We start from the raw sequence: 17,396 nt of genomic DNA on the forward strand, positions 1-17,396 counted from the left end.
ATCCACACCACGGTGGTCCGTTTCAAGTTCACGAAACCATCACGGAAGCGATGTATAATCGCGCCCTCTCGGCCTCTCCTCTCCCTCCCTCCCTCCCTCCCCTCTCCCCAAAACTCCACACATGCCTTCTCCTGTTCTCCCGATGTCAGCTACCCTCTAGTCCTTTTCATCTTTTGCCTCTCGCCTTCTCATCCCTAGCTGCCTCCTTTTCCGGCTCTCTAGTTGCTAGTCAGGCACACAAAATGCATTTGCTGCATACAAACGGACACACAAAACACATTTTTTTTCGAAACGAGGCCCATCCCGATTCCATTTCAATGAAATTTAATTACATAGTCAGGTAACACGGAGTCACGGACACATGAACAATATGTTGCAGTGCTACATCACTTAGCCCCTTCGGTGGACTTCGGCACGTTCAAAATATGGGTGGAGGTAGATGGGCTGCGCGCAGGATGCCTAAGAAAGTAAGGTGCTAGAAAAGGACTGGACTCCCTGGAAGCTGCGCAACCGGTGCGTTTTCGATGGCTGCCACCCGAACACCCACCTTGTGCCGCCCAGGAGATAAACGAGCAGAACACCTTATGGAAGATGGCTGGGGCAAAGGCGCTGCGAGCTGCTGGTAGCCCTGCTAATGGGTTGGAACCCACATCATACCCAACCCCACCCAAAATTAATATATTTAGATACCCAACCCCACCTAACCCAATTAGTTAATTTCTCAACTTTAACCAACCCGCCCCATTATAAACGGGTAACCCATAAAAACTCATGGGTTCTACTATGCAGAGGAATTTAGTGGTTCTACACTTAATGTGGGGACCACATATATGTCTAGCCACACTACTTTGCACAGAGTATCTGTCAGTAATATTGACTCATCTCTAAAAATTTCAGTCAATTTTGATAAAATTTTATAGTGTGAACGCGAGATTTTTATTCTAGGGTCCGGCTCTTGATGTGGAGTCCACGTGTAGTTCTAGCCACGCTGTTTTGCACAGAGTAGCTGCCAGTCGTACTGAGTCATCTCCAACAAATTTCAGTCAATTTTGATAAAATTTTATAGTGTGAACGCGAGGTTTTAATTCCAGGGTCCGGCTCTTCATGTGGGGCCCACAGGTAGTTCTAGCCACACTGCTTTGCACAAAATAGCTGCTAGTCGTACTGAGTCATCTCCAACAAAATTCAGTCAATTTCGATAAAATTTTCTGATATAAACACGTGGTTTTAATTTCAGAGTCCAGCTCTCACGTGGGACCCACATTTATATATAGTTATACTATTTTGTAAAAAGTATCTATTTCAACCTACCCCAACCCGTCTCAACCCGCATTTATATAGAACCCGCCCCGACCCACCCCATTAACTAATACAACCCATTTTAACTTATCCAAACACACTCCATTTCAAAACCCACCCCATAAAACTCATTTCAACCCAACCCATTAGCAGGCCTAGCTGCTGGCATATCTGTTAGGCTGAAGTGTGTGTGGTTGTTTATTTCATACTTAGATGTGAATGTAACAAAAAACTAATCCAAGCCGTGGTCTCGGCATTATATTTTAGATTATATTTCTATTTATTAATATAACAATGCCTAATTTTTCTACATGTTCAAGAAACAAAAAAAAAAAGATAAAGGGTCTTCTATTTCCGTAAGCCATGATGAGTGAGGTCCCAAGATAGATTGAGCAAGAGAGGCTTAGAAGCCACACTAGCATTTACTTCTGCGGCGTACCACGGTATGTTTATGTACTTGTCCATAGAGATTTAGCATGTTTTTAAGTTCGAATCATTCCAAAATTTTTGAAAACAAATTGTATATATGAATGCACTATAGATTGAGCAAGAGAGGTTTAGACGCCATATACTAGCATTTACTTCTGAGAAGTATTGCAATAGTATTCTATGGCGTACTACTACGATAGTACTCTGTTCTAAATTGTAAATCATTCCAACTTTTTTAAAGTGTCAAAGTATTTCAAGATTGATCAAGTTTATACAACAGAGTTTTCATATTTATATTATTAAATAAGTATCATTAGATTCTTTGTTAAATGTACTTTCATAGTATATCTATTCAGTACTATAAATCTTTGTAAATTTTTCTATACTTTTGGTCAAACGTAAAAATAGTTTGACTCTCCAAGAAAGTTGGAATGTCTTAAAAATTGAAGTAGAGGGAGTAATACTACAGTATGCTATTTGAATGATAGTAGGATTTCATGATTCCGCCAAAGAAGCAGCTTGCGTGGAATATAATGTTATCGACAGCGGGTTAAAGAGAAATGTTCTAAGGCTGATCTTAATGGTGGTTTCACGGTGAGTTTTATAGTGTTAAAATCTATGCCACATCACCAATTTTACTGATATGGCAAGGAGAGAAAGAAGAGAGTTCTATAGGATGAGAGATAACTTTCATTCCATATATAAAACTCAGCAGGTACAGTTACCTAATTCTTAGTGGATCACAACTGATGGTCTGCAACATGCTCGAGTGGATCGACCACTATCCGCAACGTATATACGGCTCTTGATCGAGGACAGCAGGAGAGAAGCCCGCCGTGCATGCGCATCATGCGTGTGCGTCGTGTCTACCTACGTACGACGGCGACGGCGACTCAGCGACGCCGACGCGGGCCGTCCGCGTACGGTCCCCCTCCGTCTCCGACTCTCCGTACCCGGCGGCGACCATGGAAGCGCACGCGAGACAGCAACGCGCCTAAACACGGCAGAGGAGCGGAGCGCGTCATCAGCTTCCTGCGGCGTGTACCATGCGTACGTGCGTGCGCGCCCTCGCCGTCCTCGTGCTCGGCCCAGGTTTGTTTGACGCGCGCAGCCGGCCGGCCTCTTGCTGACGGGAAGAGTCCAACTCCGATGAGCCTCCCTGCTGCCATTCATGTGATGCGGCTGCGCCGCCCCCGGTCTGCATGCCCCAGTAGTGCATATATATACCCCCACTGCACCCTGCTCGTCCCAAACCACCTAGCTCAACGGCCACAAAATTAAATCTTGTCAAGGAACAGCATGGATGTTGTTCTAGCTCGGTGCCACCTCCGCCATGCCGTCGGGGCGCTCCTCGCCGCCGAGTTCCTGCTCTCCGCCGCCGTCAGGGCGCAGGATGAAACAGGCCAATATACTTGAGCTCGATCGATCGAAAGCATGCTGGCGTCAATAATGTCTTCTTCAATCAGTCGTGGTCCCACACCATGCGTGCTCGTGCTCGTGCACCTATCCATATCCACTATGCATGCATAGTAGTACTTCCTCTATTTCAAATGATTAATTTTGGATTTTCTGTTCAAATTATTAGTTTTCGATTTTCTAGATACATATTTTTTCTATGCATATATATAATGTTTAGATGCATAGTAAAATTAATATATCTAGAAAAGTTAAAATGATTAATAATTTAGAAAAGTTAAATTAATATATAATGTTTGGTGGTTAATTGCAGACAACGAGCGCGAGTTCAGCTACAACCGGAGCGCGCCGAACGGGCCGGATCGCTGGGGCGAGATCAAGCCGTCGTGGGCCAACTGCAGCCGCGGCCGGATGCAGTCGCCCATCGACCTCTCCAACGCCAGGCCGGAGCGCTCCCTCGGCTTCCTCAACTACTCCTACCGCCCCGCCCAGGCCACCATCGTCAACCGCGGCCACGACATCGCGGTGAGCCGCCGTCGTCGCCACCACTCCGCCGCCGCCGGGCAGCGCATGCACAACAATTAACAATGGCCTCCCGACACTCTGCGTCACTCTCGCAGGTGATGTTCAAGGGCGACGCCGGGAGCCTGGTGATCAACGGCACGGCGTACCACCTGCGGCAGCTGCACTGGCACACGCCCAGCGAGCACACCGTCGGCGGCCGCCGCTACGACATGGAGCTGCACCTGGTGCACGAGTCCGCGGCGAACAAGGCCGCCGTGATCGGCGTCCTCTACAAGGTCGGCCACCCCGACCGGTTCCTGCAGACGCTGGAGCCCGCCATCAGGCTCATCAAGGAGACGCGGGACATGGAGGTGCCCATCGGGGTGGTCGACCCAAGCGGCGCCCGCGCCACCGGCAGCGTGTACTACCGCTACATGGGCTCCCTCACCACGCCGCCCTGCACCGAGGGGGTCGTCTGGACCGTCTTCCAGAAGGTAAACCGGTTGCTTGGCTCTTGTGGTGGACTGGTGGTCGCGTCCTCAAGCTTCCTGGTGCTCTATTTGTGCAGGCTCGCCACGTGGCCAAGTACCAGCTGGAGCTTCTCAGGGATGCGGTGGATGACGTAAGAGTCGATCTCTCGTTGGCCTCCTCGTCGTTCCTTCCTCTAATTTTCACAAGCCTGTCGAAAATAAAAGATTAAGACGGCGTAGCTAGAATAATAAAATCTGGTAAAACCGTAAAAGGCGGTGTAAGAACGGAATCTGGTTTTGGTGTTTGTGAGCTTGATTGACCGAGTGCCTTTCTTGCGTGTGTTCTTATCAACTTCTGCACGGCAATAGGGAGAACGCGAGGCCACTTCAGGATGTGAACGGCAGAGACATCAGCGTCTTCCGGCCGAAGCCCTGTGTACTGGGTAAACAGTACTACTAGATGGTGATGCATGGGCTGATCGATCGACAGGGATACCACAGTAGTGTGTGGTAGCTTGTTATGCATCTTGGTAGACGGCGAACATGTCTTGTGCTTCTCTCTACTTATGTGTCTTGGCTGTAGCAGGACTAAATAAAACACGGGGTCATTTATGTTCTCAATTTCTCATTGATTGACCTCGCATGCATGCTCAGAAGAAAATAATAATTTACGTGTCCATCATGTTGACGTGGAGATCGATTTGATCAAATGGTGTTTTTGTCTTGCCATTTTAGGTTCTCCTTCAAGATTGCATGCCACTGTAGTTTATTTTACTATTTTTTTTAAAAAAATATTACACGTATAACTCAGACACTCACGACACCCACACACTTACCCCTATAAACGCAAATCCTACTCTACGAGCATCTTCGAAGACTGAACCGATAAATTTTACTATTTTTGAGTTATTTGATGAGTGTTGAACTAGTAGAAATATGATCATCCAACAGGCAGAATGCAAATGATTTCAAATAATCATCATTAAGTAGGGAGAACTTAATTGGGCCATCCAGTCAATAAATAGCTGATTGGTTGTCTGGATCTCAGCTAAGCCAGGCTCTCACTATGCAACCAGTGCACCGCGCCATTTTCTTCTGAGTCAGTGATGCACCGCGCCACCCAGGCCCGCGTGGTACGCTCGATTCTAGCGTTCCTCTCGAGCCTGGTTCGTGGGCTGCTTTTGACAGTTAGGTCCGGTACCCCATGCAGATAATCAAACGGATCTAGATTGCACCCTGCGAGCCTGGCCAGAGGTGGATGCGGGCAACCAAGCCTTATAGAAGCGATGTAGAGCAGTACGATGGCAGGCAACCAATCAGCTGCTCTTCTCAATCATGCTGCAAGAACGCAGAGAACCAAACAATATCCTTCAATCCAGGCAATGAGAGCCTAGCTAGCTCACCGGTGCGGGGCAGGCTGAGCCCGTGCGTGGAACCAACCATGCCCTAACGGTTTTGCAGATCTGCTCATGAATATTCCGAGAAACACTCAGGATTGTACTGTAGTATATTGCTCGGTACTGATGCAAATAGAAGCGTTCTAAAAATATATGCAAAAAGAAGCAAGAACACGAATGATTCCCATCACTACCGGATTCCGGCTATTTGCCGTGTGCCGAAGATCCCAAAACACACGGCATCTAAGTTCGCCGTGCGCGGCCCACGGCGAAGCCGCGACGGCGACCAACCCTGACGGCAAAGTCGGCTTCGCTGTGTGTCTTTTATCGGGCACACAGCAAAGAACTTTGCCGTGTGCTTAGGCCGGCACACGGCAAAATAAAGAACATGACGGCGGGGCAGCCATGGGTGACGGTAACGGCACGGGGAGACGGCCGGCACCCTGGACACACGGCAAATAATGACATCCGTCAGGCCCCCGGGCGCCTGACGGCAGAAGAACGTTCGCCGTGTGCCAGACCTATGGCGCACATCGAAGATAGGAGTTCGCCGTGTGCCACACACGGCAAACAATGACGGCCGTGAGGCCATCACACGGTCCCTGACGGCAGAACTGAGTGCGAGGCACGTGATTCATGTTCGCAGTGTGCTTGCGGGTTGACACACGGCAAAACGCCACGTTCGCCGTGTGCTAGGGCTTGGCACACGGTGAAGAGCGCGGTTCGCCGTGTGTGTGGTGTTTGCCGTGTGTTTTCTTGCAGACACACGACAAATCATTTCTTTGTTGTGTGCCCGATAAAATGCACACGGTAAAAATTCTGGCACACGGCGAATTAGCGTTTTCCGGTAGTGCATTGTCTCCTTACATATCAATCGAGGAAGGGAGGAAATGTTTACCCACGAATCCATGCCGGGAGTTCTCATGAAACTTTTATCTACCTCTTGTTCCTCCTCTTTTTCACGTTGTGTGCCCACTGATTCAGATACAGGTTAGTTAGCACAATTCAATCCACCCGTGCCAGCTCCACAAACTCCGGCTCTAGAAAAATATGGAGCTAGAGGTCGTCAGCTCCTTGAATTTTGCAGAGCTCCTCAAGAAATGCTCTAAAGAACAATTTTGTACATTTCTTATGAAGTTGCAGGGTAATTACCCACCTTTGCTTCTCGTTACAACGTACGTTTCCGGAAATAGGTTAGTTCATTAGCTCCATATTTTTTCCCTACAATTTTAGGAGCTGAAGCTAAGTTATCGGCCAAACAGATTCATCAACTCCATGTTTTTTCTAGATCTAAGAGGAGGAGCTATTCCATGGTGAAGTTGGTGGAGCCTAGCTGGATTTTGTGAGTGGAACTTTTTCAAACAGATAAGTTAAGTAGATGTGGAAGGTAGGGAGGTTATTACTTATTAGTGATGACAAGTGAGATGCTGGAAGTTTAAGCTTTTTGCTCCAGTGGTCCCTTCCATGAAATTTGCACGAATATTAAAGCAACTATTTAATTAATTTAATTTTTTTCCACCTAGGTACTGTTTGGGCTCGGCCCTGTCCATAACCTAATTAGGCCTGTCCATATCCATCTAAGAAGCATCTGATACGTTCTCATCTCCCGTTCATCTTCAATCTCAATCTCCCTACACCACGTCCCTCACCCTTGCCTCACGTGCTGACGTGCAGCTGCCCCCGGCCATAAATGCTGGCGCCAGTACCGTTTAGCACCGGTTCCAGTGGGCGTCTCTCCGGATGCCTGATGCCACTGTGGCGGCTGGCAGCAAGGCTGCGCTCGTGCCGTCGGCCATCTATGGTGGTCGCGGGCCTCCGGCGGGACGTCACATCAGCGAGGCAAGGGAGGCCATGGAAGAGGCGGTGCGCATGCGACACCGGTGCAGGTGCCAGCAGCTATGGCCGACCTGCTGTACGTGAGGCGGGGTGAGGGGAGGGACGCAGGGTTCACCTTACCGGTCGGTAACCGGCGGTTACCGCCAAAATTTCCCGATACCGCTACTAGGCGGTAATTCATACTAGCGGTAAATTTTTAAAAAATTTGCCGAAATTTAAAATTTTCAAAAAAAATTGAAATAAAAAAGAAAAAAATATGGTAAGAAAGTAGAGATGACATATATCATTCTAATATAGAACATGTTCAAATGTTTGACTGTTTGGGCACTCAAAAAAATAAAAAAACTTTCGGAACCCGTTAACCCGTTAACCCAAAAGCGTATTTACCACCCCACCGACACCCCATCGATCTCGTGACAGCGCTAGAGTCACTTCCCCTCCCCTTTCACCCCTTTCACCCCGAGCTGAGCCCCAGGGGCGATTTTGCCGCCTGCCGCCGTCGATCTCGGTTCATAGGCGTCGTTTATCGCCGGTAGGGGCGGTAGCCGAGCGGCATCTGCGGGAAGCGCTCGCGCTGCTGCCGGCCTGCCGCGGGCGGCAGTAGCCGTCGGTTTAGCGGCGAATCCCGCCGGTAGCGCGATGATTTTCGGTGGCGGCAGCGGGATGCGCCGCTCGGGGTGGCGGTCCGGTAGCGGGATCCTCTAATCCCGAGCGGTATTTGGCGTTTTCCGAGCGGAAATCGGCGCGTGGATCCTATTGCCGGTATGATGGACCTCTCATTGTATAGGCAACAATCACCTATTCGCAAGTGGATGGAGCTAGGGAGGTCCAATGCAGCGCCGGCTTTGGATGAGGATTCTGATTTAAGTGACACCCCAGTTCCTAGCACCATCGTTACAGATATTGCACGTGATATTCCAGAGCTACGGAATTTGGATGTACGTGAATGGGCAGAAGAGACTATTGGTGACACACATGTTGGTAAGAGGAAGACACGTGTTGGACCATCGGATCGGCAAAGGAAGAAAGGAAAAAGACAGGATGACATTGAAGAGGAAGAATTTAGAACAGATGACAGCACACCTGATCCTAGTGTCGGTGATGATGATGATCATGATGATGGGGGTGACGACAGCAGCACCGATGGAAGTGATGATGGGATTGGCAGTGGGGGATATGTAGGCGGAGGTGGCGGGGGTGATGATGTAGTTGGAGGTGGAGAGGGTATGAGGTTTACCGGGGAGAGCCAGTTCACTCATGCCACACAAGATACGGATCATGGTGCACCTAGCTCACAACGACAGACTAGAAGCAGTGCACGTCATCCTATTCCCCGTGATGATGATAGCTCTAGCTCAGTGAACACAGACTATACTTATCCACACTATCCATATGACCAACCATATGCATATCCATCACATCGAGTACCCTATTTGCCACCCCCCTATGTTGGCTATACAAGCACCAACATGCAAGATGCTTACAATGTGCAGGTAAATGGCGGTTTAGCAACTAGTTTGTATTATTTTTATTGTTTCATCAAAATTTCATCACGTTCAATACACAGGCTCAAGGATATGCGACATATGGTGCCTATGGCGCATATGGGGCCTATGGAGCCTATGGCAATAGCTCATATCAACAGGATGAGACTGAAGAATAAACTTCATGTGGTATGTATCGTGTGAACTACTATGTATTATGTATATTAACGTTGATGGTTTGTAAGGACAACGGTTGTGATGATTTGTATGGACTATGATTGTGATGACTTGTATGGACTATGGTTGTGATGATTTGCATGGACTATTGTTGTGATGATCTATATGGACTATGGATGTGAATTTCTATTTTTATGGATATGAACTTCTATTCTATGTATGTGTAAATGTTATATAATTGTTTGATATATACCATCAGTAATGATAATAACAAAATTACGGTGAAATGCTGCCAAAATTTTTAATTTTCCAAAGTCATACGGTGTTTACCGGTTAAAATTGACGGTTACCGGTCGGTAAACATCGATTACCGGTCGGTAAACAACGGTGACTGGTTTTTTTGAATTTGAATTGTCATTTCGAGCGGTTTCTAGCAGTTTCCGGCGATTTACCGCCGGTTTACCGATACTGCTAGTTGGCGGAAATCGCTTTACCGTCGGTAAGGTGAACCCTGGAGGGACGTGGTGCTAGGAGATTGAGGTTGAAGATGACGTGAGATGACATATGAGAACGAACCAGCTGATTCCTAGATGGATATGGATCAGGCCTAATCAGGGCAGGGGTAGGGCTAGGCCCAAACAGTATTTAGTTGGGAAAAAAATAAAATTAATTAAATAGTTGCTTTAATATTCGTGCAAACTTTCTTAAAGGGACCACCAGAGAAAAACTCATAAAATAAACTGCTCCTTTTCATACGATAAATTTAATAAATCTTTTCTATTATGTAAATAGTATGTACCACTCCTTTGCAATCATAAAAAAGTATTAACTATCCCTTAACGACTGTGCAAAGTGCAAACCAAACAGCGCTCCTGCGGTGGGTCCACTACGGGATTTCAATTGTTTGTTGTGACCACGGGCACACGGCAAAGACAAGAATACACACGACAAAAAATTTGTCGTGTGCAACACACGACAAACCGTGCACGACATAAATGGGCCAGCAAAGAGAAGTTTGCCATGTGCGGCACACAGCAAACACTTTACCGTGTGAATTTTTGCGCCCACTGCAAACAAATTTCGGAAAAAATAAAAAAAAATAGCCTCACCTTCCGCCGCCGCGGCCGAACCTTGCGCCACCGCTGCCGGAGCTCACGCCACGCCGTCTGCCGCTGCCTCGCCCACGGTCCCGCCGCCTGGAGCTCGCGCCGCCGCTGCCGGAGCTTGCTGCCGGTGGAGGGGCGGTCCCAATACGCCGCTGCTGCTCCTCACTACCGATGAGGGCGAGCGGAGGGGGTGGGGAGGGGAGGCAGAAGAGGGGCTGCCCGGCCTGGCGCGAGGGTGAGGAGGGTGCCGCTATGGAGGGAGGGAGGGAGGTGGCCAGGAGGTAGGAGAGGACGCGGCGGATCTGTGGGAGGAGGGTGCCGGTTAAGTATTGCGTTGGGGGGCGTTGTTTGCCGTGTGCTCTGATCTGAGGTACGCGGCAAATATTCCCCTTTTCCGTGTGATCACGTTTTGTCGTGTGCTTCTTGTCTAGGCACACGCCAGACGTTGTCTTCGCCATGTGTCATTTTTTTTTTGCTGTGCGTTCTTAGTTCGTACGACAAAAAAAATTTACCGTATGTTCCAAAATTGCACACGTGCAAAAATTTGGACACACAACAGACTGGCCGTTTCCAGTAACGACGGAGGGAGTCCAGGCGCAGGCGGGGGTCTTCCTAGTTTACGGTCAACCGTAAGGACTAGTTCCTTACTGTCGATCTTCCGACAGCGAGTTTTTTTTCTTTTTGAGTAAGTTTTTGTTGTTTTGTGATAAAAAAAAATTTGAAAAAATTTCAGGAAAAATTTTCGAGAAATAGAAAAAAAATTTAAGAGAGATTTGAAAGGGCAGAAAAAATTTCAAGAAAAACTTTTTTGCAAAAGTTTTTTTCTGTCGCTCGAAGATCTCGGAAGGACAAAAAGTTTTTGGCAGAAATAGTTTTTTAAAAAAATTTGCATTAAAAAGAAAAAAGAAGGGCGTCAAAAAAATTGCATGAAAAAAAGAAATAAAAATCCGGATCTGGGGGCGGCCGGCGTTGGGGGCGAGCGCCGGCCTTCCCTGCCGACCCACCGCTGCCGGCGAGGGCGAGCGCCAGCCCCGCAGCACCGCGTGTCCCGCCGCGCGTCCCGCCTCCCGCAGAGGTCGCGCCTCCCGCCGCCCGCTACCTCCCACCACCGGCCATTCGGCCCCGCCGCACCTCCGTTCGCTGCCAGTCATGGAGCAGGGTAAGGGAGCGGAGAGAGGAAGGAGGGGGAAGGGAGCCGTGGGCGCGTCAGATCCAGAATTCCAGATGCAGAAAGGAAAAAGTGAAAGGGAAAGAGAGGGGGAGGCGAAGAGACAGTGGGCCCCACACACGTGGGTAGAAAAAATCGATCGCTGGATGGGAAAAGTTACAATCGGTTGTAGTTTCAGCATTGGGCGCAGAGGGGACGAAATCCATTTCTTTTTTTTAACCTAATCCACTTCTTTTTTGACTAGTATCGTGCCCGTGCGTTGCTACGGGCAGCAAAAACATTTCCATCGCAATACATAATGCATGGGTAACACCTTATTGAAATATACAATAATCAAGAAAATTAATCTCATGATGCCACAGGGGTGGAAATAGTTCTCAATAATTATCACTTACACAAACAGAGAGTGGAAATGGCACAATCATAGCATAAAGGGTAGCAGCTAGTTGATTCAGGAATCATATCTTACATGTTGATGGTAACACAACAAAGATTGTCTAAGTGAACACACGTATTATCCATATACAAACATGGAATCATTCATGTATAAGAAGGGCATCCATCAGCATCATATACACATCAGATTCTGAATGAAGATACGGTTGTAATTTTCCACTATACATATATCCACTTGTTAAAACATCATCTCTAGGGTGTCCAAAACAAATCAAAGAAGGGCATCCATCAGCACATTTCGACAATCCTGATACCGAACACCGGAAGAGTTGCGGGAAATCAAAATTGGTATGCAGTTAACAACCGACGAGTTCACACATCGGAGAAAAATAAATCGCATTTCTCCAATAATGAGTATACTGACCAGAATGTGAAGCATTTTACTGTTGCTACCAGAAAATGCATAGTACAAATTTACCCATTCTCTGCCTCTTGCTTTGGAATATTGAAGATATAGCTCAAGCCTATGAAAACTGAATACATGTAACAGGATAAATTAGCAGATAACTGGTCCTCCGCTCCTATCCACCTGCCCATGAGCTCTGCAGTTTCTTGCATATTATTCTTGAAGAGTTAAAGCAAACTTAGTTTCTCTGCATGTAATTCAAACAATTGGCATTTAAACTCACCAAAACATGTGCAGGTAACGGCTTGGCCAAGTTTTGGAGTCTTGTTATATCATTGATCTTGTCCTTCTCCTCAATGGAATTAGCATAGTCCAATTGGCCAAACTGAGTACAAAGACTGTAATTCCTAGCAACAACTTGTGCTGCATGTGAGAGTGGCAAGTGTACAGTAAGGATGCAACAAATCATACCTGCGTACTACCAGTGTACCACTCGGGCTGCAGGAAAGTTGCCTTGCTGAATGAACACATTATAAGTTGCTAATGATAAGCTATATAGGGCAACAAGATTGCTAAATACTGTAGCAATATGTGGAAATATAGATTGTGAAAATTAGACTGCAATATCTTTATAGTGTTATTATTGCCCAGAGAAGTAATGTTCAGACATATAAATTCACAATAGCCTTAAGGAAACATCTTCAGAAGCAACATGCACAAGAGATATCACAAATGCTATTAAATTGTACTACTTTGTGTTGTGTCAGGAATTGCTAACATCACCGTTCCACTGGAATTGCTAACATCACTTTAGAGAATAGACGAATTATGAAATTGTCAAACCTTATGTTTTAAAGTAATCCATGTTACTCATTAATTTGTCAAGGTAAGATGCAAGTCTCAATTTCTTTATCCTGACATCATTTTAAGATATCAAATGAACATTGCACCAAGCAGGTCTGATTTTCTATAAAAAATAAAATGGAACGCAGATATCAGCTCCTGCTAATTCTGATTCAGCAAAGCAACAACCATAATGAACAAAACCTCTGCTTGTCTAGCATGTTGCCATGTTCAGCTTGCAACGAACCACGATCAGTGGCGTGTTAAACTGGAGTCAGGCATATTAGCACAACACAAATTACAATGGCAACCAACTAACGGGTCATGAGCCATTTAGGGATGTAGCAGTGGTAAACTGCTGTATACTTAAATCAGGCTTAGATATATGCTACATCCAAAATCTGTGCACCGACAAGGGAAAAAACAGTCACGACGATTGATGCAAAACTCATGGGCCACCAATCTCAATAGAAATCCCTAACACTCTTCGTTGACCTTGTATGCACCCATTCTTTAGCCCTAAAAGCAGCAAATCAGGAATAGTACCTTCATGGCTGCATCCAATGTGTGAAGATCATAGCCAGGTTGCGTTATTTGAGTCACAATGAAGATCATAGCCAGAAATAGTACCTGTTATGAAGGAGTATTGTCATTATCTCAAGTTCTTATAAACGAAGTACATTCTGTGTGTCTCCGTGCCCTATTAAATTTCTATCAAAAACAGCTATATTTTTGTATCATGTGGTATTAACACAAAGCCTAGAACCTCAAGCAAGAAACCTCTAATTGCATGGACATTTTTCATCTAATAATTTCATGTGTGTTGGCTTTAAAATGAAAAGGCATCAGACGCATGGTCTGTCGTGTAAGAACTTACTAATTTGAAGTCCAAACTCATCTAAGCCTAAACGATGTATCTGACACATAGCTGTCAGTGTCGGACAGTGGGTGCAGATATGATGCATTGTTCACGGATTTGGATGAATGCTCTTCCTCATACACAATTGTGAAGGGGGCCGAGCATCTCCATCCTTGTCATCCACATCACCTGTAGCTTCAAATCACCACGTCTTAAATGGATTGTCGTTGGAAACAGATGCATAGTGGAATGAAAACCAGGTAGGATCCGCTGGAGCAATCAGCATACCAGGAGGAGGTTGATCGATGCAGGCGAAGGACACACCTCCTGTTTATGGTGTCGGCACGCGCTGGAGCGACGAAGACCAGAGACGGATCGACAATGTCCAGAGTAGCGATTCCACTGATCAGAACTACACATCACTACAACTACTAAGGAATACAGGGCCTGCAGTGTCGTACCACGGATACTCAAACATAACAACAGAAAATAGATAAATGGACGTGCAGCTCCATAGGGCTTTAATCGAATCTGACCAGGCAGGTGCAGGCAAGGAGGACAGGGCATGCATACAGTATAAGGATAGATGTACAGAATGCAGACTGGAGGAAGAGGGTAGCGACCTGTATTTGGAACTTACGGCGGAGTGGCAGAGGAGGCGTCGATTCCTGTAGATCCGGCCGCCGGCTCACCGTCGTGGCCGGGTGTGGCCGCGGCCGGAGGCGAGGAGGCCGGATCCACGCCGGTCTGGCTACCTCGGCGCTGGTGGCGGCAGTGGGGAAGAACCCACAGTCGGAGGCACGGCGTGGGGTAGAGGGCATGAGGGAGGTGGTGCGGAGGAGCTGGCCGAACCGCTCGGAGGCGGGGGAGGGGGCGTGACCTCGCGCGGAGAGCTGGTGACTGCCGCTTTCGAGCAAAGGGAGGCCATCGTGAGGGGAACCAGCAGTCTCGCGAGAGTGACTGGGGCGGTGCCGCGGTTTCATGTCGATGGTGAAGCGGAGTCCAGTGGGGAGGGGATGGCGCGACCGCGGCGGCGCGCTGGGGAGGCGAGCGGCTCGAGGGTCGGGGCGGAGCGATGTCACGCGCGATGCGGCGGACACGGTGGAAGAGAGGCGTGAACCATCCAGCTATGCAAGCGTGAGTTGTAAACATGGTTGTGGCGGGCCACCGCACAGTGTCTGGCCTCTGAGTATATCTACTCATGCCGTGTACGAGAAAAGACAGACTTGTATTCGCTGAAAAGTAATAGAGGACGAGATCCGGATCAGGGTCCTTCCCCTCCCCCAAGTATTCCCTTCTCTACTCTACCGATTCCTCGCGTTCACGTCGCCGGCGACCGCCGCGGCCTAGGGACACGACAGTTGGTATCAGATTCGGGCGATTCATCGCCGCCGCTACTGCTCCACCGATCGATTCCGTTCCGGTCAGCCCATTACTTCGGTGCTCGACCTGCTCCGCCGTGAATCACGCGATTCCGGCGTCCTCCGCCTCGCTCTCCGACGACGGTCGTTAGCGGCCACCGCAAATCGCCGGTTAGCCGTTCCGGCGCCGTCGACCACCCACTTTTCCGCGCCGCTTAGGTCTGTAGTGGAATCGATCTACCGAGGCGGCGGAACTGTGTGGTCTGCATCACGGGCGCGACATCGAACGCTTCGGTGCTGTGCGTGGGTTCCGTGGCGTGATTGCTGTACTCCGGCGGCTTAGCAACCCTGCTCGAGCCTCGTTGAGGTGCCTCAATTCGAGTTGTGGTAGCTTTGTTTCCGGTGCGGTCACCACGACTCCCCCTAAGCCCTCCGTGCAGACCCAAATCATCCTCGGTCGGATGGAGGAGCACATCCAGGCTGAGGACACTCACTGGGATCAGGTTATGGAGAGCTTAGATCTTCTCTTCGCGCGCGTCACCGATATCAGTCGTGACCAGCAGCAGATCCGTGCTCAGTTGGGTCAGCACACCGACGTGTTGCAGGGGTATGCACAAGCCCAAGAGGTTCTCACGCAGAAGGTGGACGCTGCAAGTCAGGCAGTTGCGAAGTTGACTCCTGATTTCGTGGGTTTCGATTCGGCGCGGCAACCTTCTTCTCCGCAGCAGGGTCCTTCAGGTGAGAACAATTACCAGCGCAACCAGTTTCATTTTGGCCGTCCGAATCATGATCAGTCGGGGGGAATCATAATTACATCCCTAAGCTCTCGTTTCCGTGTTTTGATGGTCGTCATCCTAAAATCTGGCGTGATAAGTGCATGGATTATTTTCATATTTGCAATGTTTCTGAGTATATGTGGGTCACGACTGCTTCGTTACATCTGGATGATAATGCGGCCCAGTGGTTTCAAATGTACAAGCTAAAACATGGGGGGGTTGGTACTTGGTTACAGTTTGTACAGGCAGTCGAAGATCAGTTCGGTTTAGATGATTATAGAGCAGCCCTAGATGAGTTGTTGATGCTCAAACAAAGTGGCACGGTGGAAGAATATGTTACTGAGTTTGAGTCTTTGTAGTTCCAAGTCTCTATGCATAATCCTGGTTATGGAGAATTATTTTTTGTGGCTCAATTCATCAAAGGGTTGAGAGAGGATATTCAATCGGCTGTGCAGCTTCAGCTACCTGATAAAGTTAACAAGGCCATTCTCCTAGCTAAGATCCAATAGAAAATGATTGACAGAGGCAAATATAGAGCACAGAAATCCGTGTATCAGGGCAAACCTCAGAATTTTGGTGGGAAGTCTGATGGCAAACAACACTTGCAGACCTCTGCATTGTGGAAAGAAAGACAGGAAAGGGACTATAGGAAGGCACATGGACTATGTTTCTATTGTGCTGAAAAGTTTGAACCAGGCCATGCAGACAAATGTCCCAAAAGACCCAAGTCTCAGCTCAATGCTTTGGTGGTGAATGATCTGGATGTTCAATTAACTGATGAAATATTGCACCAACCAGCTGTTGAAGATTCTTTGCAGCAAGAATTCAGTCAGCTATCACTGAATGCTCTTTCCTCTGCAGTCGGTTCTGAATGCATACAAATTCGGGGACGAGTTCAGAACAAAGTGTTTCTATTGTTGCTGGATAGTGGTAGTTCCAACAGCTTTGTCAGCTCTGCATTTGTGCTCAAAGCTGGGCTCTCCACTATTTCCACCAGTCCACAACAAGTCAGATTGCCCAATGGGGAGGTTCTTATCTCAGATCGACTAGTTCCTTCCTTGACTTGGTGGTGCCAGGGCCACACAATCTCAACTGATATGAGAGTCCTAGATTTGGATGTGTATGATGGCATATTAGGATATGATTGGCTTAAATTGCACAGCCCAATGACCTGTGATTGGACTAACAAGCAAATTCGGTTTCAGCAGGGAGATACACTAGTTACTATTCAGGGAATGCAATCCCCACCTTTACAACTGTCTCCATTGTCTGCAGACAAATTGGTCAAATACTGCAAGGGCAATGATGTTTGGGCTTTTGCCATGGTGGAAGCTTCAGATTCTGTCACACCTACAGAGGTTCCTCCTGCTGTACAGTCATTACTGGCCACCTATTCAGATTTGTTTCATGTGCCCACTACTCTTCCTCCTTCTAGAGTTCATGATCATGCCATTCCATTACTTCCTGAG

The 17,396-nt window shown here is 47.8% G+C and overlaps 2 protein-coding genes across 2 annotated transcripts; both read left to right on the forward strand.

Annotated features, from left to right (window-relative positions):
- Positions 1–2,988: 2,988 nt before the first annotated feature.
- On the forward strand, positions 2,989–4,746 carry LOC120677378 (alpha carbonic anhydrase 7-like). The gene is made up of 4 exons (XM_039958531.1): positions 2,989–3,130; positions 3,458–3,669; positions 3,765–4,142; positions 4,217–4,746. Exons 1-4 carry the CDS (start codon positions 3,028–3,030, stop codon positions 4,346–4,348), a joined length of 825 nt encoding a protein of 274 aa, XP_039814465.1. The 5' UTR covers positions 2,989–3,027; the 3' UTR covers positions 4,349–4,746.
- A 3,394-nt stretch (positions 4,747–8,140) lies between these two features.
- On the forward strand, positions 8,141–9,078 carry LOC120677420. The gene is made up of 2 exons (XM_039958580.1): positions 8,141–8,844; positions 8,919–9,078. The coding sequence occupies exons 1-2, from the start codon at positions 8,164–8,166 to the stop codon at positions 9,012–9,014; spliced, it is 777 nt and encodes a 258-aa protein (XP_039814514.1). The 5' UTR covers positions 8,141–8,163; the 3' UTR covers positions 9,015–9,078.
- Positions 9,079–17,396: the final 8,318 nt, after the last annotated feature.

The sequence above is a fragment of the Panicum virgatum genome, chromosome 6N (assembly GCF_016808335.1).
Source record: "Panicum virgatum strain AP13 chromosome 6N, P.virgatum_v5, whole genome shotgun sequence".
In the NCBI taxonomy this organism is placed as follows: domain Eukaryota; kingdom Viridiplantae; phylum Streptophyta; class Magnoliopsida; order Poales; family Poaceae; genus Panicum; species Panicum virgatum.